Raw genomic sequence first — 24,624 nt, 5'->3', positions numbered from 1 at the left:
TTAGCACTTGATATGTGGCTGGTGCAACTGAAAAACTGAATTTTTAATTTTATTCCATTTTAATGCCACACGTAGCTCACGGCTACCATGTTGGGGGGCATAGTACCAGTCAGGAAATCACCTGCAGGCTTGCCCGCCTCCAGTCAAGATGGTGCACTGCAGCCAGATGACTCTTCAGAAACTACCCGTGGGACGCCCTGACTCACAGGATGAAATCCAAAATACCCAGGAAGGAGTTATACAATTTGTCTCTAAACTACTTTTCTAACTAACTCCGTATTTTGAGGACTTCCTTTCAGTCTAACTCAACATATTGTCATTCATCAGATGTTCTCTCCTTTATGTATTTGTCCACGCCTTTTTTTTTTTTTTTTTTTTTTTTTTTTTTTGTCATTTCTCTGTCTGCCTCTGCTTATGCAAACCCTTCCCACCTTTCAGGACACACCTCAAAACACGTCTTCCTCAAAGCCTTTCTGGCTCTTGTCCCACCCTCAAGGGGAAGGTAAGCCTTTCCTCACTGCTCCCAGATTCTTTTGTTTGTATCTTATGTAACAGATCATAATTTGTGCTGCAACAGAGGTATTTATATACCCCCTTTCCCCTAATATAGTAAATTTAGGACACTGTCTTATTTATTCAATTTAATACACGAGGAGCCTGTTGCCTATTTACAGTCTTACATGTGGAAAGCTCCCAATTAATATATGTATCAAATGAAATATCAAATTTACCTCCTATGAAACGACATACTCAGACCAATCTTTATACTTAAATACTAGGGCAAGTATGATGAGAAAAAAAAAATCTAGCTCACAATATTAAAAAGAAATATTTGCCTTTAAGTCAATAGTTTATCCCAGTGTAGGCTACTGAACCTATAGCTACATCTTATATCTTGGAATAACCTATGTGTGAAGGCAGCAAGTTATCTTACCTGATAAGCTTTGGGATTATGTCTCGTGTAGAGCAGAAAGCGAGTGTTTATCTCTTCTGGAGACCAGGGTAGACCTGCCAACTGTCTTGACAAAGTCCCAGTCCATGGGAAACCATCTTTAAAGCACCCCACCCTTTCATAGCAAACTTCTTTTCCTGCGGCAGAAAGATTGAGTGTCAGTATTGTAGGAACCAGGCCCAGAGAGAGGTTGTTTCCTACCATGAGGCTTAATTGAAACTGGTCTTTAAGTTAAACAAGTCTGACTTAGGGGGAGATTCTCTTCAAAAACTGCTCTCCTCTCTCCTTCCCCCACCACCCTCCCAATATCATGACCATGACCTTGTAGATCACAATGTTGCGGATGAGAGCACAGGGGCTGTGGGATCAGACGTTCCTGGCTTTGGGCAATTATTTTGCCTCTTTAGAGTCTCAGTTTCCTCCTCTGTGATGTGGAGATAATACCACTTACCTTACAGCCTTGTTGGGAAGCCTAAACAAACTATCACATGGGACAGCCCTTGTCAATGGGCCTGGACATAAGAGGGATACTGTGTGTTCCCTGAATTTCTGTCTTTTCTTATCAGGCTGAAAGTTTTGGATGAAATGGACCCTGGAGTCCCCAGGACCTAGCACTATGCCTGACACACTGTAGGAGTCCAACGTCGGTCTTCTGGGAGTATAGATAACAGCAAAGTTTCATTCAGTTTTAACCAAGTCTTTTCTGGAGCTCGCCTCACTCATGTCTAAAATGAGACGCTTTGGGCAAACTGAGTCTTAATGTTTCTGTCATCCACCGACTCTGATTGATCTTTTCACCATGGCCTTTCTTTTTCATTTTCTTTTAACAGCCCAAAGCAAATAACTTTATTTCATACTGTTTTATGGAGGCATAGTTTAACTTGTTCAATTACAACAATAATTATTTATTCAATTTAGCATTGAATTATGTATTCAATGTGTTATTATGATTTACTAAATTGGTTGGCATTTATTCAATATATGGTTATTCATTAGTATTGGCTACAACTGTTTGAAGTCTTGAATTTGAGCATTTCCTTTTCTCACTTACCAAAAAATGCTGAATAATTCTTTCACTCTTAAGTCCACCAGATTTAACTTTAAAATCTTAGGAGATTTTGCATTTTCTCCATTCCCTAACAATGAGATTACCCGCTAAACATGAAGAGAGAGGATAAGGAATTAAATTTTTTTTTAATCAAACAAATGTTTATACATTAAAAAGAAATCGTGCAGATGAGCAACATCCGTGCTCACTCCCAAACGCAGCCCTCTCCCTAGAGGTGGCTACTTTTAAACATGTCTGCTGTTATTCTCGTGGTTACCCCCACATCTCTATACAATGTGCTAACACTGCCAAGGTTTGATTTATTAACATTAGTCACACATGATCTATTAACTTGCTGCAATAATAAATGAGGATTTAACCCACCTATTCTTGGGATCAGTCAGGATCAAGGCAAGAAACAAATCATACCGGTTATTTTAACTGTGAGAGTTTAATACAATGAATTGCTATCAATCAAGTGTTGGAGAACTGAAGGCACAAAGGGGCCCATGTAGTTGCTCACAGGTGGCAACTGCAGAGAGCAGCTGCTAGTGGAAGGCTGGTGGAAGAATCAAAAAGAACCGAACCAAAAGAACCAAACCGAAAAGTCATTCAGATGTAGAAACTTGAAGGAAGGGCTGCTAGACCCTGGCGGGGAGGGGTGCTGTCTCCAGAGCTGGGGTTTGGCCCGTGAAGAGGGGTGCTGGCTGGCTAGCACTGGCATCTTCGAGTAGGCACCGTGTGCCTGCTTCTGGGTGTTTCTGAACAACTGCCAGCTGGAGCCACCTGCTGCTACCCGGATGATTATTTGTCATTTCTGGAAAAACAGACAGGAACCAGGAGCAGAGAAGAAGGAACACCATCTTCCTCCCTCCTGGAACCTCAGTGTCCCTCTAGTGTCTCTATTGACAGAGCTTCTCTGGGAGTGGCCAGACAGGCTGAACTGTGGTTGCACGTCCCAGCGCTGGCCAAGCAAGGGCTGGCCTGAAACTGCTGGGGGACAACAGCTCCTACAAGCCCTGCGCTCCACGCTGTCTCAACTCCTCCTCCTCTATAGTCAATAACACTGTTTTTAGCTCATTAACTGGCTTCCACTGTGAACTGAAATAGTAATAATCTATTTCTTTTTTTTAATGTTTATTTTTGCGAGACAGAGCGAACGAGTGGGGGAGGAGCAGAGAGGGAGACAGAGAATCTCAGGCAGTCTCAGTCTGCTGTCACTCAGGCACTGACAGTCTGCTGTCAGCGCAGAGCCCAACGTGGACTTGAACTCACGAAGAGTGAGATCATGACCTGAGCCGAAATTAAGAGTTGGAAGCTTAACTGAGCCACCCAGGTGCCCCAGTAATCTTCTATTTCTTGACTGATACCTCATACTCCTTATAACCTGACTCTCTACCTTTGCAAGATGAAGTTTTAAGCCATGTTACCTCTCTTCCCTTCCATCTTCCAAGGTCTGCCAGCAGCACTTTGACTTCATATTGTCAACGTTGATAACATTCAGACTTTGTTCTATGATCATAATTAAGTTTTTTATGTTTTGTGGGTAGGCTGGCTCCAAAAAATTGAAAGCCAATAAACAGAATTTATACGATTATGACTAGATAAATATTTTTCCTTTCAGAGCCAGCTAGCATGCTGTAATTACATTTGTTTATCTGCACTTTGTTGTATGGTTACCCATTCGCTTCAAAAGGGGAATATTCACATGAATTATCTTTTCTTAGACATAAATTGCTCGAGATCAGTGTCATTTTGGTTTGCTTCATATTTGGATCATGCTTTTCTTGTAGCATTTTCATTTTCCTGGATTCTCTGGTTGCCTTTGTTTTCTCTTGTTGTAAGTGTAAACATGTGCCTTCTTCAATATATCTCTACTATAGCTCCTCAGTCAATATTTCTCATGCCTGGAATCCATTCTGTTTTTTTTTCTGTTGAAGCACACATATGTCCAGTTCTAACTTGGATCAATGAGTTCACATTTGGATCGTTCTTTTCTAATACAACCTTCTGTTTTTTTCTAGAATGTCCAGCTGCCCTTGCTTTTTGCATGCCATGTCTCCCCCTCCCCCATACACCCAAATTCTCCACTACATTATTCAGTCTATGGAAAGGAGTTTGGATTTTGAAATAAAGACTTGTAAAAACTGTATGTTTCTTATGTTTGTAACTTACCAGGGTTATTGGTCAGTATGCCTTTTTCCATAAGGAAATACCCATAAAAAGAATATAAAGTTAGAAGAAACTAGATATGATGAAGGAGACTGATCAAGATTATAAAGTATCAAAGCCATTTAGGGAAAAAATGGAAAGATTAATAGTTCTTTAAAAATAACATGTTTGCTACAAAATCAGTAAGTTGATACTGGGCCAATAACTTAAATGGCCCACATGACAAAGAATATAGTTTTAGAATGGTAGCGTTAACGGTATTATGCAGCCATTGAAAATGCTTACAGAGATTTGTAATGAAATTTGTAATGACAGTGATTATGTTAGTGTGTTGTGCTGAAAAGGCAGGCTGCAGAACTATGCATGGTTTTATTTAAAATGCATGGGGAAAAAGAAAATTTAAAGGAAGTGCATCAAAATATTAATAATGGTGAGAAAGCATGGGTTTTATTTATTTTTTGAGAGAGAGAGAGAGAGAGAGAGAGAGAGCGCAAGTGGGTGAGGGGCAGAAGGAGAGGGAGACACAGAATCCAAAACAGGCTCCAGGCTCTGAACTGTCACCACAGAGCCCAACGCAGGGCTTGAACTCACGTACCATGAGATACGTGAGTCGGACACTTAACTGACTGAGCCACCCAGGCGCCCTGAGGATGCGTGGTTTTTATTTTCTTGTTCACCCTTATCTATGGTCTTAAATTTTTAATAATTAATAATGGTAACTCTTAAGTCACAAAAGAAAAAAGACTACTTCTCCAAATCATGTTTAATTAATAATAATTTAATTAATAATAATTAAAAGGGCAAAAACAGACTGAGCCCTAAGTGTCACATATGTGAGGAAATGAAGACTTAAAAAAGTGACCACCCTGCCCAATGCGTCATTGTTATTAAGTTGGTGGGGGGGGGGGGGGGGAAGAACCATGATGCAGCTCACTCTATCACTAAGTAGAATTGGGAGGTGCATTAATTAGCTTTTGTTAGGTTATGTTGTAACAAATAGCCCCCAAATCTCCTCGGCTTCCCAACATGAAGGTTTAGTTCTCGTTCATGTTCTATTTTGGCTGCAGTAGTTTCCGGTTGGCTGTGGCTCTGATTTACCAGTCTTCTTCCTTCCAGGATCTAAGCCAAAAGAGACCCTGTCTGGAACATGTTGCTCTTGGGGCAGAGGGAAAGGGCAGAACCATGGTTGAACCATGCAAATGCTCTTCATGCAGGCATTTGAACTTGGCACTGCTCTCTGCAGGTCATGTAGCCAAAGGTGGGGCTGTAGCATCCTCTTCCGGGGAGGGGGAGTAAAGAGTGGGGAACAACACTACCATCTGCAACAGAAGGGTATGCAGGTTTCCATTTTTTTTTTTTTTAAAGTTTATTTATTTTTGGGACAGAGAGAGACAGAGCATGAACGGGGGAGGGGCAGAGAGAGAGGGAGACACAGAATCGGAAACAGGCTCCAGGCTCCGAGCCATCAGCCCAGAGCCTGACGCGGGGCTCGAACTCACGGACCGCGAGATCGTGACCTGGCTGAAGTCGGACGCTTAACCGACTGCGCCACCCAGGTGCCCCAAGGTTTCCATTTTTATAGGTGCCACCGGAAGGAAAACCTTTTGTCATTTCCATTTGTATTCCTTGAATTACCTAAATACCTGAATATCTTGTGCATTTCTGGCCCTTTGCACATGTTCTGTGGGTGGGGACATCTTTGTTTCTGATGTACATTTTCCTAAAGTTTGCTTTTTTCTTATTTATTTGTAAAAACTCTTCAAATAGTAGAGGGATTTGGTCCTTTTCAATCAGACATTGAGAAAAAATATTCTAGTTTGCTGTTTTTGTTTTTGTTTTATAGAAATTTCACATTTCACTCAACAAAATAATCAGTCTTTTTCTTTATGGCTTTGGGGTTTCCTCTTGTTTAGAAAAGCCTTCTTTACTTCAAGATCATTAACAATTTCACTTTGTTTTCGTTTATATTTTTCTTGTTTCACTCTTTTACTTTAAATGTTCATTGATCCGGGGTTTATTCTGGTATAAAGAGAAGATTTCATCTAGAAGTTCAATTCTCTTGGCCTGAATTTATACAAAGTATAATCATTTCAATGTCTTCCACACCTGTGGTTATTTCTCTTTATTTAAATCTGTCATCACAGTTTTCCATCTTTTAGTTTTATTAGGCAATCACAATATACATTTATCAATTGTATTGCTTTACTCCTGTTCTTCTAATGTGTTAACCTTTACTTTTATTTTTATTCATGAAATTCTTCCTTCAATGTTACTTGTTCTTTTTCTAGTGTCTTCAGTTCTTGGGTCATTGCATTTTGATATATTCTGCAACTGAAGTGTTTTATTTACTCTTTGACTTCAACGTTCTTTACTATAGCACATTAGGTTTAATTGGTTAAGAAATCATATAAGTTGGTATATTCATGTTTTCTTAACTTCCACTTTCTAAATGAGTAATTTTTCATACCGTGAGCAGCCTTTCCCAATGACAAGAAATATCTTGAAAATGGACTCATTAATTTATTCAAGAAATATTTATTTGAGTGTCTATTATGTGCCAGATATTGTTCTCAGCATTAGGGAATCAACCGTGGAAAAAACAAGCCTAGCCCTGGTGGAGTATAGCCCAGTGGGTGTGTGGGGACAAGTAAATAAATAAATTTATTTATTTATAAGTAAATAAAGTAAATAAATAAAGAATAAGAATAAGTAAATAAAATGAAGATGTGTGTGTGCTCAGGTGAGGAAGGGGTTGCTATTCAAATAGGGTGGCCAGGGAGATCTCACTAAAACAGGTGGCATTTGAATCTATAGCTGAAGGGGGTGAGGAGCAAACTGTGGGGATTTCTGGAAGAGGGCTGAGGGAAGAGAACACACGAGCCTCTGGGGGAAGGAGCATGGCTTAGTGTGACAGAGGACTTATGACACGGCCACCCTGATCAGAGCTGACGGAAGAGTGGGAAGTGACAGGTCCGTAACACCTTACTCTGCAATTGCAAAATCTAAAATCCTCTGGGGGAAAGAAGTGGGATTTTGATTTTTTCATTCGTTTTTCAGTTTGCAGAAAACTCGCTTGGTAGCAAAAACTGACCTGAGGCTATACATATTCGTCATCCTAATTAATATGAATGTTCATAGATTTTACTACAAAAATATCCACGTGGTTGTGCTACCCAAGATTCCTCTCAGGGTTTTGTATTTTACAGTATACTTAAAATTAGAAAAAAAAAAGTCTGAGTTCTGGGACATATCTGGCCCCAGGGAGCTGAACAAGGGATGATGGACAAGGGATGGTATTAGGAAGGTAACAGAGGGCTAAAGCATGCAGCGCTCGGCAGATCATTGGAAGGACTCTGGCATTTACTCCAAGGTGAGGGGCATAGCCATCGGAGGGCCATGAGCAGAAAAGTGATGCAGACTGACTTAGGTTTATTTTGTTTTAGGAATATACTGAAGCAGGACAAGGGGGGAGGCACAGAGATCATCTGGGAGGCGACTGTAGTAAATTAGACAAGAGACAATGGTGTCCAAAGTCAAGGTGGCAGCAGGGGAAGTGGTGAGAAGTTGTCAGGTTTTGGATAAATTGTGAAGGAGGATCAATTTACTGATTAATTGGCAGGAAGGTGTAATAGAAAAGTAGAGGATGATGTCAAGGTTTTTGGCGAAGTTCCTGGAAGGCTGGAGTTGCCATTACTTGGGGAGACGCTAGAATTCTAGACAGATTTGGGAGTAGAATCAAGAGCTCAGCTCTGGGGACACCTGGGTGGCTCAGTAGGTTCAGTGGCCTACTCTTGATTTCGGCTCAGGTCATAATCTCACGGTTCGGGAGTTTGAGCCCCATGTCAGGCTCTGCACTGAAGTGCAGGGCCTGGTTGGGATTCTCTCTCTCCCTCTGCCTTTCTCTCTCTTTCTCAAAATAAATAAACGAACGTAAAAAAAACTTAAAAAAAAAGAGCTCAGCTCTGGATATGCAGCTTTTATATGAATTAGATACATAAGTGGAGATGCCACAGAAGTAGGTAGATATATGAGACTGCAATTCCAGGGAGAAGTTCAGTTGCACATAGGAACTTGGCAGTCATAAACATAAAGTTGGTGTTTGACGTCATGAATATGGAGGAGATCACCAAGGGAGTGATGGTAGGTAAAGAAGAGGGATGACCTAAGGACAGAGTCCTAGGACACTCCATCATTGAAACATCAGGAAGACGAGTGGGGATAAGCACAGAACACTGACAAAAAGGCCTACAAGAAGTAGGAGGAAACCCAGAAGAACGTGGAATCCTAGATGCCAACTTAAAAATGTACTTCCAGGGGAGAGAGCAATCAAGAGTACCAAATACTGCAAAGTCTAAGTAGATGAGGATGGAGAATTGACCACTGGCTTGTCAACATAGGAGTAACTGGTGACAGTGACAAGGGTAGTTTCTGGGGCGAAAGCCTGATTGGACTGAATTCAAGAAAGAAGGGGAGGAGAAAAAGAAACCCCATACACACAACTCAGAAGTGGAGTTTTAAAGATGGATGGGGCGCCTGGGTGGCTCAGTTGGTTAAGTGTCTGACTTTGGCCCAGGTCATGATCTCACAGTTTATGGGTTCAAGCCCTGCACTGACAGCTCAGAGCCTGGAACCTGCTTCAGATTCTGTGTCTCCCTCTCTCTCTGCCCCTCCCCTGCCTGCGCTCTGTCTCTGTCTCTCTCAAAATTGAATAAACATTTAAAAATACATTTTAATTAAAAAAAACAAAAAGACGGATGAAATAACACGTTTGTGCTGCTGGGGATGTTCCAGAAGACAGGAAGAAAATTGGTAAAGCAGGAGAAATAGAAGAGAGTGTGGTTGAGTGCACTCCTTGGGCAGGTGAGAGGAGAGAGTGTCTAATATACAGGAGGAAGGGTTGGCCTTTGTTGCAGCAAGAACAGCTCATCTCTTGTGAAAGAGAGAAGGCAGAACGTACAGGCAGGTGTATGCAGCCAAGTTGGATAAATGTGTTACTGGGAGCTCCGCAAAGGTCTCTTCTCTTTGTTTCCATTTTCTTATTGAAATGGGAAACCAGGCCATCAGCTGAGTGTTGGTAAGCAGGGAGGTGTTGGAGATTTGAGAAGAGGGGAGAAAAATGAAAGAACCCAGGAGCCCAGGCAAATGAATGGATGAGGGAAGAACAGTAGGATGGCTTGGCAGCCTTAGGGTCACCTTCTGTCTGATAACCATGACTTTGCAGTGAGGCAGTCAGCATGGTGTGTGTTTTTCTCCAGGCACAGTCAGCTGCACAGAGATGATGTGTTGGATTTAACCAGTGTTGTGGTTAAGCCAAGTGAAGCAAAAGCAGCAAAGAAGTCCAATGTGTATACCAAGGAGTGATTATGATTGGCCATGGCATTAAACTGAGGAGAGAGTTGGCTGCCTGCCAAAAAACTTAAAAAAATAAAATCATAGTTATATTAAAATTAGATTATATATATGTATAATAGTTATACATAGTTATATATATATGTGGAGTATATATATATATATATATATATATATATATATATATATATATATTTCTACTGCACACTTATATTCATTATAGAGCCGCTATCATTAAAAATTTGAGTCTCCATCACATTTGTATTATTACCTGCATTGGCATCTATTAAATTTGTAACAGAGTCCATTTGCATTTAGTTCTCTGGTACCTGCCAGAGAATTTGTGTTTAATTCAATAAACCTTCAAACAGAAATCACTTCCTACTGAAAAGTAAATTTTTCCGATGGGTATAGGGAAGTCTTATTAATCACAACTGTGTCTCCAGGGTTCAACACAGTGCCTGGCACATAGTAGGTGATTGTATTTGTTGATTAAAATAAAACATATTAGCATCCTTGTTCAGAGAGGACTTTGAGAGAGGACAAAGAGGCCTGAAGTCTGGAAGGAGGAGAGACCACCTGAGAAAAAAAAGGTGACGGTGTAAGAACAATAGACCAGGCAAGACTTCACTCCATTCTGTTCTGGAACTGATCAGTCTAGCTGCTTTCAGTATTCAGTAAGGACTGTCGGGGGCAGGAACATTACAGAAAATAGAGCACAGTTCCAGGAATATACTAAAACCAACAACAGATCCATCCACTTTTATCCCACAGAAAAGATCTGGAGGGCAGGGAGTAAAAACACTGAAGTTCTTTGATTCTATTTTGGTTAAAACATATCAACTAACTTTTGTTGTGCTTATAGGAAGAACACTGAACCAGGGAGCTAAAAACAGAGATAAACAACAGCTACTACATAGGAGATGCCTGAAGAGTCCACAATATAAAGAGCACAAGTCCATGAATATTGAGTAAATGTGTAAGAAATGTTCACAGACCAAAATCTCTTCACAAAAGCATGACCCAAAATAGAAAAAATCAACATGGAAGTTCCAATCACCATTAGTCATTCATTCATTCATTCATTCATTCATACATTCATTGAGCATCTACAGTGATTCAGATACTGACACCAGAAATATGAATGTATTTTCTCATTTATTGCTACACACTTACCTTAGAAGTGAAGGAATCAAGACTTTAACAGAGAAGTTGCTTCACCAAGGCCACAGGCTAGTGAGTATAGAGCTGGGAGCCCAGTACAAGCCATCCAGCAACTTTTATATTGTTGGAAATAGATACTTCCTATATACGTAACAGATTTAGTATTACTAAATTGATTCATTTCCCTTAGATATTTTTATGACAAAGAAATCAAAATATAAACAGAGCCAATATTCTGAAACCCGTATCAATCACATTCTGGATGTGACTATACTCCTTATTTTCAAGGAACTAATAAATTAAGTCTTACCCACTGATGTGCCAAAGAATAAGAGAGCAGCAATCCAAATTCCAAACATCGAAGTTGCTTTTGAAAATCACATCAACCCTTCTTGAAGATTTTTAATCACAAAGTCCCCTCACTATAAAATATTAAGCAATTTTCTTCAAAATGTTATCACCCAACATTTAAGTTCTAGGTCCAGAAGAGTGTGGGGTTCACACGACCTTCAATCCCGATGCCCTGCAAAGTAATGCGCCCTAGCCTAGACTACTGGCTCCACATTAAGAGATATAATTAGCAAGGTGTGCCTTCCATTAGGTGATTGGTAGTTAAAACCTCCGAGGTTTTGATGTTTCATCATTAGCAAGATTTTGGTTACACACAATCTGAGTCACTCTTGAAAGTTATTTTAAGGCTTTGGGAGGGTAGATAACAAACATCGAAAAGGCACAGTCTTTCCAAACCAGAACCATAACTTGGAGTATTCTTCCCCTCACACATGTCGAAGGGCAAACAAGCAGACCCTCCTGAAACATGTTAGGACTTAAATAATGAACGTGGCTAATAATGGCTAATCTGCACATCTTGTGTGGCAATACAACGTTGCAGCTGCCATCATCTGGAGCCCAACCACCTGGATCCAAATTCTGGCTCTGCCACTTATTAGCAGTGACCTCACACTAGCAAGCCTCACTGCACCTTTCTTCACTTGTAAAATGGGGATAATCATGGTTCCCAACCCACAGGGTCATTTGGTGACGGAATTACTTATTATATAAATAGTATCTCGTGTATAGTACTGTAGTGGAGTTAATTTTATTAGTGATTTTTCAACTATGTTAATGGTTATAAGAACAAATTTATGTCCACATAAAATACAGCGTTACATCATGGCACCTGGGCCGCGTAACCAACTCTAATGTGATGCGAACCTGCCTTTTTGGCTGATACGTTGACTTAAAGTGATGCAGTTCACAGATATCCTCAGTCGAATTCTCAATTTCTAAATGCTCATAGAAGATGGCTGAAAATATTTCTTGGTGTTTCTTTACTTTTTCCCTCTTACCATAATAACATGACGATATTGAAGCATTTATGAAGCATTCAGCCCTTTCATACAAACCTTGTTACATTATGCAAGGATCAGACAAAGAAGAGGTTAAGACCAAGAGTAGTTACAAGTCTTGGGTGCTTTATTTGGTTGAACTATTTCCTGGAACTGGTAGCAGCCAGTCCACCATGGCATTCAGACACACAGTAATTAGAGAAAGGGCTATTCAGCAGCTCTGAGCTTGGTGTCTGGGGTGCTGAATGTCCAGCGACTACAAAAGACATGCTCTAAAAGCTTCGCCCGTTGCCACTGGTCATTTTTCCAGGAATCAATGTTTTTAGCCACGCACGCAGGATCAGCATAAATAGCATCATCATCAATAGCACCTCTCAGAAGACAGCCTCTTTTTCGCGTCTCCATCCCCAGGGACAAGCACAATGCCTGGAATCTAGCAGGTGCTTAATGAACATTTTTATATGAAAAAAAAAAACAACAAAGATCTATAGTGATAATACAGGAATTTTTTCAAGCCACGCTCTCTTCCATGTTTTCATAGCACTTTTCAATGACTCTGCTATAGCTCTTAGCATGTCATGGAATTGCTAGGTATTTATCTGTTAGTTTCCTCCCCTAGACTGAACTGTTCTGAGACAAGGACTAGTTTTTGTTCATCTCTGGGCCCCCAGGGTCTAGCAATAGATCTATCACAGCAGACACATGGTCAATATTTGTTGATAGAAAAAAAAAAACAGTAGCCTTAATTTTCATTGATCTCATATCATTTGAGGAAATTCTTACTCTAGACAGATTATCATTCTGAGAGTGGAAGACTCATTATACTTTAACAATTATATTTAACGAGGATCAGATACTGATGACGACATGGCTGCTTGCTGAATTCATGGTAGTTCTGCCTGAAAAAATGTCACACAGAGCAGTTTAACAATAGCTTTTAAAAGTTCATCACAAAATCAAAGCTCTGCTTATATATGACAGCACATCAAAATGAGGAAAAACAGCAAATCAGTTGTATTCTTGATTCAAGAATAGAGAATATTTCAATTAATTTTGTCCCTGATATGATAAATTATGTTTAGGATTTAGTAAGGCAGAGAACCTTTAAAGATGTCATGATGAATATTTCAATATTAATGTCAGAACCCTGAAGAATATGGCTGTAATTTTAAAAAGCACTTTTTAGGCTATTTCTTAATGCATGGCATTTTAAATTATCCAAGATTTCAAGGAGGCTGGCATCGTGGCCATTTTGGTGAAGCAGAGAAAGAGTGACATACAGGGGTGCTGGGGTGGCTCAGTCGGTTGAGCGTCTGACTTCGGCTCAGGTCATGATCTCACAGCTCATGGGTTCGAGCCTCGCGTCAGGCTCTGTGCTGACAGCTCAGAGCCTGGACTCTGCTTCGGATTCTGTGTCTCCCTCTCTCTCTCTGCCCCTAACCCACTCGCATTCTGTCTCTGTCTCTCTCAAAAATAAATAAACATTAAAAATTTTTTTTAAATTTTTTTTTCAACGTTTATTTATTTTTGGGACAGAGAGAGACAGAGCATGAACGGGGGAGGGGCAGAGAGAGAGGGAGACACAGAATCGGAAACAGGCTCCAGGCTCTGAGCCATCAGCCCAGAGCCTGATGCGGGGCTCGAACTCACGGACCGCGAGATCGTGACCTGGTTGAAGTCGGAGGCTTAACCGACTGCGCCACCCAGGCGCCCCTAAAAATTTTTTTTTAAAAAAGAGCGAAATACAGTGACAAAAACCTGAGTAATTTTAGCACTCATTCATTCATTCACCAAATATTTGACTGGCTACCTCATGCTCGGTACAATTCTAGTTTCTAGTGATACATCAATGAATAAAAGACAATAAGGACCCTGCCCCCTTGAATTCTACAATGGGGGAGGCAGCCAATAAACACAGGAAACAAGTAAAACTCTAGAGGACAGGGAAAGGTGGTTCAAGTAATTGGCAAAAAAATAAAACAGTGAAGCAGGTTGGAGAATTTGGGATTTGACTGGAGGAGAGGGTTGCTATTAAGTTTGGATGGTCCAGAAAGGCCTCCTTGAGAAGGTGATGTATGAGCAAAGAACCTGGAGGAGGTGGGGGAGGTAACTATGTGATTCTCCAGGGAGAGGGGCAGGTGGTCCCAGGCCCTGAGACAGGAGTGTGCTTCCTGTCTTTGAGAAAGTGCAAAAGGCCAATCTGGCAGGAGCAGAGGAAGAGGAGTAGGGGATGAGTCACGGAGGCACTTGGGGCCAGAGTGGGCAAGGCTTTATTGGTCATTTGTGGCAACTTCAGCTTTTCTTCTCGGGGAAAAGAGAGCTAGCTGTTGGAGGGCTCTGAGCAGAGGAGATCTGGGCCGACTGTGGCGGTAATGGTCGTTCGGCTGTCTGTTGCCAAGAGACAGAAGTGGGGCAAGGGCAGAAGCAGGAAGGCCAGCTAGGACGCTATTTCAGTAATCCAGGTGACAGATGATGGTGGTTTGGACTAAGAGGTTGCCCATAGAGGTGGAGGGAAGCGGACTGACTCAGGATACAGTTTGAAGGTAGAGCCATTAGGTTTCTTTCTATCTCTGTTCTTCAACTCAGCTCTTGAAGGATGCAATGATACAAGAAAGTCCTCAGTGTGTTTTGCAGAGGTAGAAAAATCCACTCACTTTTTTTTTCCTGTTTCATTCTTGAATAACAGATTTTCGCTCATGAGTATTGTCAGAACAGTTCTTACGACGTTTGAAAGGACAAGAGTATTTTGATGAATTTGTTTGGCTTGGTTGGTTTAAGGAATGTAAGTGTTGGGCAAATTTTTAGAAATGTATTTCTGAAACAGATTATGCTTCTAAAGTCAATCTTTGTGATAAGGCTTTATTTGTATGCACATTTGGTAGTAATACGCCTCTTGTAGGCAGACATAAAGCAAGAATCTCATGTGGAAGTATAACCTCTACCAAGGAAATATGATTGTAAACTATTACTTTGTGAACTATAGGCTATAATTAGATAGTCATCACACACTTGTTAAATTATACAGAGTAAAAACGTATACTGCATCAACACGACTCATTATAATTACAAGTTACTCTAGAGGGCTTCTTGAAGTTTCTAAGTAGTACACTTTTCATAATAGTAATTTACTATATTGGAATGTGTATTAAAATTACACCTTGAAAAATTAATTTCAACTTTCCCACATTCAGCAAAGAATTGGGAACATCTAGAAAAACATCAGTGGCAAAGAGGCAATCGCAAGGGAAGGAGAGGTTAGGAGGATTCATAGTGACAGATGATGCGTGAGACTGCAACACGGTTTGAAAAGATCTAAATTCTAGAAGCAGGCTCTCACTGAAGCAATATAGCATGGGGTTTTGGAGTCTGGACTTCTGAGCTGGATCTGGGTTCATGGCCTGGCAGGACCTCTTTAGCTGTGCGATCGTTGGTAACTTAACCTCCCTGAGCCTCAGATCCCCTGTGCACATTGGTTAAATAGGTAAGTGCCCTTATCTTCCAGGCACTGATTGTGTTTTGAATGTTTGCAAGTTTGCCTTTTCTCCTCTATCCAACTCTTCGTTTCTGTCCTTCCCTCCCTGCCCAGGTTTATCGAGGTGCAAGTGACAAATTAAATTGTATATAAAGTGCACAATGTGATGGTTTGCCATACATGCATTGTGGAATAACTACCATCATCAAGGGATGTCAGGGTGTTCTTGGGAAGATGAACTGAGCACATGTTCACAAAGAGGCACACGTGCCTCAACTCAAATGCTCCTCGTGCCCACACGAGGCACGCAGTAAACGATAAAGGGAAGCTGCAACAATAATTACTATTGTCGTAGGTCCAACCCAGTCTCCTGTTATGTGTGGGGTGCTACGCCACGAATGTTATTGAGAGAGGCTGGGCTACTTGTTCAAATGAGCCCAGGAGAAAGGCAGGACTGGAAGGGAGGGTCATCCATGGGTAAGTATTCCGTGGGAGCAGAGCGACAATAGGGAAGTCTGTATGTGGACAGCTTGTGTAATTACGTAGGAATTGTGGGCCCAATAGAAACAAACCACAGGGAGAGAGAGTCATGGAAAACAGGCTCATTGGGAAGCATGATGTAGTAGTTAGATACGGTGAAGTGAGGGATGATTGCCCGGTGAGGACATCAGGAAGAAGAGCAAGTATGCCCAAGGACAGGGAAGAAGAAGGTGACTTATAGGTTTAGAGCAGAGGGAGGAGACATGATTGGCTTCAGCAGGGATTGAACGTGTTCCTGTGAGACACTTGTTCCATGATCAACAGCATTCCTAACCTTGACTCGTTGTTCCGTCATATACTCATCACAAGGAAAACCAGAGCTTAAGTAGATCGGCATAAACCCAGCCCAACACATTTTAAAACAACTCCAATGCTCACCCATCAAAGGACTCACCACGATTTTCAGGGCTCCCCACTGGTATACGTGCTCTCAGGGCCCCTGCGGGGGGATTCACAGCATTTCACCTTTTTGCTAAGGGATCTAGACCTCATTTGCGTAAGTCTCTTTCTACTTTGGCTCGCCTCCTATCGCACTTCCTCTTGCATGGGTGGTGCTGGAGTGACTTGGGCATTTCTGGGGCCCAGTTAAGGGAGATTTAGGGAAACATTTTCTAAGTATCTGACTCCACTGTTTGATGCTTGGTTGCTGACAGCTTTTAAGCCTCACCCTAACCTCCTTCCTTTCTGCCCCGCATCTGGTAACCCGATAAGAAAGATAAGGATGCTCCCCCTTTGTGGCATGAGTGAGAAGTCCAAACATGGAATCCCCTGCACATACATGTGTGTGGGAGCCCTTGCCTCGGCCCCACCTCCTAAGCACCGTAAAACCTCCAAGCCAGTCTCCTTTTTCTGGTGATTTTTAGACCAGCATGGGTGTCACCCTCGCTCTCCCCAGTGATGCATAAGGTAAGCAGTATTAGCCCATTTTGTTCTCATGAGTCCCCACAAGGTTGCCATTGTATTGCAGTTTTTCATTCAGATAAGAAAGGTGAAGTTACAGAGGTTAAACCAGTAAACCCCAAGGTAATTATGAAAATTGAGCTAGGAATTGAAGCCAGTAAAGCCTCCAAACATTGCCCAAATGGTCAGTACCCCCTGCCCTCTCTGACTCTTGAAACACACCTCCTTATTTTCTGTTTTCCTACCTATTTTTTCTATGGATTCTCTGGTTCCATTGCTGGTGGCTTTTTCAATTTTTTTTTTCTTATTCTTCAAATACAATATTTCCTCCAAATTTTCTCCTTTCCCGACACGGTAGATTCCTAGATGTTTCCACCAGTGGCAAGAGCGTCCCCTCCTAGGATTTCACGTTTTGTCTCTCTGTGAGAAACTTGCCTCCATCCTCTTTCCGAAGCTTCTGGCCCAGCAAGGCCAACTGTCTTCAGGACCTTTCCAACTGGGTGTTTTGAATGGATCAGAGAGTCATCCCATTAAGCAAAAAACTCTTTTCTCTCCAAGGAACTCTTCCTCACACCTTCCCTGTTTCTATTGTAGGAACTGTTATTCTTTGAGTCATGAGCTGGAAACATCCAAAGCATCTCTGATACTCTCAAGGGTCCTATTGGTTCTTCCTCTGTGGGGTCTCCCTCCTTCACTTCCTGTGAGACTCACCATCACAATCCCCGGTCAGGACTTCATCTCTTGCCTGAAATTTTGCTCTTCTCTCTGCAGTCATGAATTCTAGGTGTTATTTACAGACCCACCATCTTGAATCACATCTCCCATCACATTCTCCTCAACGTCTCTGTTGAACGAAGCTGAAACTATTTAACTTGAATAAAGGACCTCTTTGTCCTCCACTCAATTTAGCTTTTGAGCCTTCAAGTCCACACCCCTCCACACCCATTGCTCCTGTAGACTTGCTGAGGTTTTTGTTCCTGCTCCTTCTTGCACCTTGATGGCCCTTCCCCACCCTTCTCTATATGCTGAATCCTCCTCATAATTCAAGGCCCAGTTCAAGTGTGACAGTATATTTCCTGAATATTTCTCCTGATTCCCTCCAGTCATATAAGATTTCTTCAATTTCTGAATACTCACTGTAACTTGTATTATTTTTATTCTTATAACTTTTCATTGTTATTCACAATTTTAATATTGTACCATTCCATTGTGTTTTCTTTTCTTTTTTCTGTTTACCTTTGACCCCCCCCCCTTCACCCATTTCTCCCCTCCTTCATTCTCAATCTCTGGCAACCACCAGTCTGTTATCAGTATCCATGAACTTGATTTTCTTTTTTTTTTTCTTTATTCCACATATAAAAGAGACCATAGGTATTTGTCCTTCTCCGTCTGACTTATTTCACTTAAGCATAATGCCCTCTAAGTCCATCCATATTGTTGTAAATGACAAGATTTCATTCCTTTTTTATTGCTGAATATTATGCCATTGTGTGTGTGTGTGTGTGTGTGTGTGTGTGTGTGTGTGTATGTGTGTATACCACAAATTCTTTATTCATTCATTTATCCACTGATGGATACTTGGGCTGTTTCCATATCTTGGCTATTGCAAAACAAAATGCAAATAATTATTTTTATCCCTCTTATAACTTAAAAAAGTCTCAAATTATTTATTTTTTCATCTTCACTATTAAATTGTAATGAACTACATTGTAATGTAGTAAATTCAAGGCCAGGGATATATATTTGTATGCTTATTATGATACCTGATGAGTACAGTTTTTTTTTTTTTTACAACAATGATCTTTTTTTTTTAAGTTTACTTATTTATTTGGGGGAGGGGGGAAGGGCAGGGAGAGAGGCAGAGAGAGAGAGAATCCCAAGCAGGCTCTGAACTGTCAGCACAGAGCCCGATGCAGGGCTCGATCTCACGAACAGCGAGATCATGACCTCAACCAAAATCAAGAGTCAGAAGCTTAACCAACTGAACCACCCAGGCACCCCCACGTTTGATTACTTTATTCCTCTACTTTGTCTAAGTCCAAATTCACCAGCATATGGTGCATGGCCTTTCTTACACTACCCCCTTGGGCTTCTTCCACCATTCCTCACTTTACATGCCCTTCAAACGGAACCACTTAGAGCACTGCAACAAGCTAGCTCTGCCTTCATTTCAGCCATTTTTGCAACACTATTTCCTTCCCTCCTCTACTGGGTAAGATCTTAATCTTTCATCCAAATCCACTTCAGGTATTACCTACTCTCTGAAATCATACTCAACCTTCAAGTTGCATATCATCACTTACTATGGGCTCCCACATACTTTAGAGACATCTTTAACTCTGACACTATTACATTATAATTAGTGACATGTTGGACTGTCCCATCTGACCCCTCCTTCAAATTAAGGAAATCAATGCCTCATAGTTGTCTTTGTGTTTCTCACTACCATGTAAGGGGCCTGTCACTTGGTGGGCATTCAAAACTTCTAGAACAGATACTTGAATAAATACATGAGTGAAAGAATAAACAAAGGAAGGAAGGAAAGAAGTGGTCTAAATAAATATTGAATGGGCTCATCTTGATTTTGCTAAACATATCAAAAAAAATAGAATTCTTGCCAATGGTCCAAATTTCTATTAGTCTTCAACAACTTTTGGGAAAGGAAGCAACTCTATGAGTTTATTCATCCCATTCTTCATGTTTCTAGTACATGAGGTTCTTAAAAAAGAAAATCAACTGCAGGCCTGGTTTCCATTCTCAAGGATCACTGTTATGTATTGCTCTCCTTGATATACTAAATAGGTATGTGTATCCCAATGTAACAAATGTATATATTTCCACAAAAAATAATTCCAAGAATTCAACTTTGGTATTGATGATCATTTGTCTCTAATCAGGCTAAATACTGATTATTTCATTAACTTGCTCAATATTATTTATTTGTTTCCATATTTCCACACTGTCTAGTTGCCATCTTTTTTTTTTTGTTTTTGTTTTTAACTTTTAACTTTTATTTAAATCCAAGTTAGTTAACATATAGTGTAATAATGATTTTAGGAGTAGAATTTAGTGATTCATCACTTACATATAACACCTAGTGCTTGCCCCAAAAAGAGCCCTCCTTAATACCCACACCTGTTTAGGCCATCTCACCAGCCGATACCCCTGCAGCAACCCTCAATTTGTTCTCTGTATTTAAGAGTCTTTTATGGTTTTCCTCCCTCTCTCTTTTTATCTTATTTTTAATTCCCTGCCCCTGTGTTCATCTGTTGTGTTTCTTAAATTCCACATATTAGTTGCCATCCTAATGAATTTAAATTTTCTGAGAAAAAGATGACCTATGGGTAACTTGAAGACAATTGGGCTTTCTCTTTTCACAAGAGACGCAGTATTTGGGCTGTTATAGGGAGAATGGAATGCTGCTATTTGAGGTTTATTGAATACATATATCCTTAAGCTCCTTATGTGATAAATCACAAAACACATTTTAACCAAGTGCTTATTTCCCTCTAGCAGATTTTATATTTAAATTTTACACGACAGTACATGATATAGAAAAGACAACTCAATTTGACATCTGAAGACAGTTATGTGAGAAAATTCTCTGGATACAGAGGGATACATAGAAATAAAAGGTCTTGGTCTCTATTTCTGATACAGCCTCTAGCTAGCTATGGCCTAGGAAAATAGACACTAGGTCAATAGACATTTTTTTTTTTTTGCCATACTTTCTGAGTTTAATTTTCTTCTCTATAAAATGAAGAAGTTAAATGTTGTGATCTAAGCTCCTTTGTAGCTCTCAAGCAGTCTAAGCTTTAAATTCTAAGGATCACATTCTTAGATACTTGAATAACGTCATCTTGTGAGAGAAGGAAAAAATTGACAAATTTGTCTCCCTCTCTCACAGTAATGCTTGTGCTTTAACCATAAGACCAACCTAAAGTATGATTATTTCTTGCTGTCTATGCTGACGCAGTGTTTATACCAATTAGGTAGTGTGACTCTTGCCACCACCCAGACAGGAGCTCCTCTGCTGGGGCAGGATATCGTTAAATAATTTTAAGAATTGGGTGGCTCAGTCAGCTAAGCATCCGACTCTTGATTTCAGCTCAGGTCATGATCTCAGGGTTTGTGGGTTCGAGCCCTGCACTGGGCTCTGTGCTGATGGTGTGGAGCCTGCTTGGGGTTCTTTCTCCCTCTCCCTCTGCCCTTTACCCCACTCACACTCTGTCTCTATCTCTCAAAAATAAGCAAATAAACACTTAAAAAAGTGAAGAATGAAAGACTTGAATTTCAACTAAAAAAAAAAAAAGGAGAAACAAAAACAAAACAAAGAATCAGTATGTCTTGATGAGTAAAGGGACTGATTTAGGTTCAGTCAAACCTGAGACCTTGCAGTGGCATAAGGAAAATTGAAACCACTGTTATTTCAAAGGAACAGGAATTGAGATCAGCTTTTTCCCTTCCCATTGTGGAAGGGGATAACAAGGAGGCAGTAACAAGAAACTAAATACCTTGAAGATCCACTTTAAGGATGAAGCCCCATTCTTGGGCTGGGAGTCTTCTAAGAAAAGAATGGGACCAGTTAACAGAAGATTTCAGGGGGAATTTTCTAAAAAGAATGTGCCCAAACTTGTTCATTAATCACTTCAATAGTATCTTTGAGAACCTTATTGCAGGGAAAGCACTTGTTATAAATAGGATATTAGGGATTTAAATATTGAATCTGCCCTCAACGAGACTATAGTTTAGTAGAAATCATCTGCCACATACAGTAAAAACTCCAAAACCAGACAGAAGGCAAAATTTATGAACTGAGTAGAAAGGTAATAAATCCAATGTCAGTGACAATGTTCAAGGAGAGGCTGCATGACTGTTTGGGGTGACGTAAGAGAGATTTATACATCCGGTAGGAAGTTAAACTACATGACCTTCAAGATCCTTTCCAACAAATGCTTTGTGGTTTTATTAAGACTGTCACTATAGTAAGGATTTTTTAAAACACAAGATTGTCTGATTTTCTGTTCTAGTCACATCTCAGTTAGACGTTTTCCTCGTACAAATGTATCTCTATTATTTGGTATCTTTTTCCAACATTAGTTTTTAGAACAAACATTCTTAATTAATTTACTTAAAGTATGTCTGAGAATTCAATCAGAAAAAGTCAACAGAGATATTTAAAACTATTTCTAAAAGGCTAATATAAACATTTTTTCCCAATATCATCACGATGGATTTTTTTAAAGGAAAACTTCATTATTTTATATAATACAAACCAGAAAAACAGGACTAATATAATAATCTGACATACGTTTATACTTTCCATTCACTCTTCATACTATTTTAGCTTAAAGATTAATTGTTCAGAGGTGCCTGGGTGGCGCAGTCGGTTAAGCGTCCGACTTCAGCCAGGTCACGATCTCGCGGTCCGGGAGTTCGAGCCCCGCGTCGGTCTCTGGGCTGATGGCTCGGAGCCTGGAGCCTGTTTCCGATTCTGTGTCTCCCTCTCTCTGCCCCTCCCCCGTTCATGCTCTGTCTCTCTCTGTCCCAAAAATAAATAAACGTTGAAAAAAAATTAAAAAAAAAAAAGATTAATTGTTCAGAATCTTATTTCACAGCCACTCAACTTTTATTGACTTTGATATTGACAGACTTGGTACAAGTTATAAAGCCTTATGTGGCGTGATATATAATTAAAGTACTTTGTCTCGTAACTTATATTAACGGGTGCATGGCAGAGAATGCTGATTTGCCTCTGAGAAGAATGTAAACCTCCACTAATGAATTTATTGTGGAAAAGCCTATTAGGGCCATTAACCACCTTGTCTTTGCCTTCCATAGTCAAGTGCTAGCAGCTTAAATTTTTCAGAATGTAAAGCCACTGGATCTGGATTAGATGAAACTTAAAAAAAAAAAAAAAACTAGTAAAAGGGCAATTTGGTTTCTAAATTATTGCGGTAAGGAAGACTCTCACTGCTGTTCCTAAATACTCAGACGTGAATTCAGTTGAATGGCACTGAGTTATATAAATAAATAAGTAGCAGGATATGGTGCGTTGCTTATAGGTCAAGATGCATACTCTGTTCTTATGCCTGAGGGTGATAAGGCTTTAGCAACTAATTTAGCTACCCAAACTGACAAGAGGATGCTATGTTAACCAGAAAGCAAATTTATTAATGTGTAGGAGAAAAATTCACTTTTGAGGAGAAAAGATACTCCGGTGCCTAGTCTGTCCCCCAGGCCAGATCAATAATGTTGCCGTTGCTTGGTGAGCACAGCATCTGATCAAGGATAGCTAGCTGAATGATATTTATGGCTACTGCTATCCATCTAGAAAAAGACCAGCACATCTATCTCCACAGTAACAATATCCTTGAGGCCCCTGGTTGGGACATTTTTCCCCTAGATAGTGCTGGAGACACTCTGACAAATTCTTGCTATTTGGAATCTCTGCTTATAGATACCATAAAGGTTGTTTTCTTTAATACAGTCTTCCATCAAAGGATGATTGAGCATCATATAGAGGCATAGGTCAAAGCCAGAGTACTCATTCAAATGCCCACAGGGACCAGCTAGTCACAGAAAGAAGTGAGGTAAACGAGATGTGAGAGAAGTCAAGTGTTGGAAAATAACCAAACTTACTTTATTTTTCCTGAATATAGTGCGAACTGGTATGTATGATATTCTTAGAGATATTTGAAATTTTAAAATACAAAAAAAAAATCACAGAAATAGAAATGTTTCATTACTTGAGTTCTTTCTCATTTGTTACTTCTGGACTTATCATGGAGACATAAGATAATTACCATCAGATCATGTCAACCTACACCACAAGTCCGTCGACTAGGTGTACTCAGTGTCATATGCAAAATGTACTCAGTGTCATATGCAAAAATGGAGTTCACAGGGGTTCCTGGATGGCTCAGTTGGTTAAGCATCTGACCCCTCGGTTGCGGCTCAGGTCACGATCTCACAGTTTGTGACATCGGGCTCCGCGTGTCAGTGCAAAGCCTACTTGGGATTCTTTCTCTCTCTCTCTCTCTCTCTCTCTCTCTTTCTCTGGCCTCCCCCACTTGTACTTTCTCTCAATAAATAAATAAACTTTAGGGGCGCCTGGATGGCTCAGTTGGTTAAGCGTCCAACCGAAGCGTCCAAGCTTCGGTTAAGCGTCATGATCTTGCGGTTCCTGAGTTTGAACCCCACGTCAGGCTCTGTGCTGATAGCTCGGAGCCTGGAGCCTGCTTCAGATTCTGTGTCTCCCTCTCTCTCTGCCCCTCCCCTGCTTGCACTCTGTCTCTCTCTCTCTCTCTCAAAAATAAATAAACACTAAAAAAATTTTTTAAAATAAACTTTAAAAATTTTTTGAAAAATGGATATTACACACATTGGTGCTACTTAGCATGTATAGACTCTCTTTACACAACACTTTGGGTCTGGAAATGTGTTTGTTCAGTTCTGGCATTCCCATACCATTGTATTTAACTTTCAGTTATGATATTCAGTTCAATAGTGTTAGTGGGTAGCTCTTGTTTTCATATTATCAGTCAGTCTCAAATTATAAAGGTAAGCTTTCTAATGTTTAACTGTTACTTTATTTTCCTAAAGTTTAAAACCCAAAAACCTTTTCGGAATTCCATTTTCAAGCCCCTAGCTTTGGTAATGTAGTTCTAGCCATGAC

General features: G+C 40.4%; 1 protein-coding gene across 2 annotated transcripts in view; it reads right to left on the bottom strand.

Annotated features, from left to right (window-relative positions):
• PNLIPRP3 (pancreatic lipase related protein 3) overlaps positions 1–11,316 on the bottom strand; it is a 35,882-nt gene extending 24,566 nt beyond the window's left edge. The window contains exons 1-2 of one of the 2 annotated variants that reach the window (XM_025918231.2): positions 10,996–11,316; positions 935–1,089 (exon numbers count right to left, since the gene is read on the bottom strand). In XM_025918231.2, coding sequence (XP_025774016.2) covers positions 935–1,089; positions 10,996–11,044 — 204 coding nt within the window. In that variant the 5' untranslated portion in view covers positions 11,045–11,316. The remainder of the gene's footprint in view (positions 1–934; positions 1,090–10,995) is intronic. The other variant, XM_086680960.1, reaches the window with a different exon arrangement.
• Positions 11,317–24,624: the final 13,308 nt, after the last annotated feature.

This window comes from Puma concolor, chromosome D2 (assembly GCF_028749965.1).
Source record: "Puma concolor isolate L17-30 chromosome D2, mPumCon1.1.hap2, whole genome shotgun sequence".
NCBI lineage: Eukaryota > Metazoa > Chordata > Mammalia > Carnivora > Felidae > Puma > Puma concolor.
The sequence above is the reverse complement of the archived record's forward strand: the minus strand, read 5'-3'. Positions and strand labels throughout refer to the sequence as shown.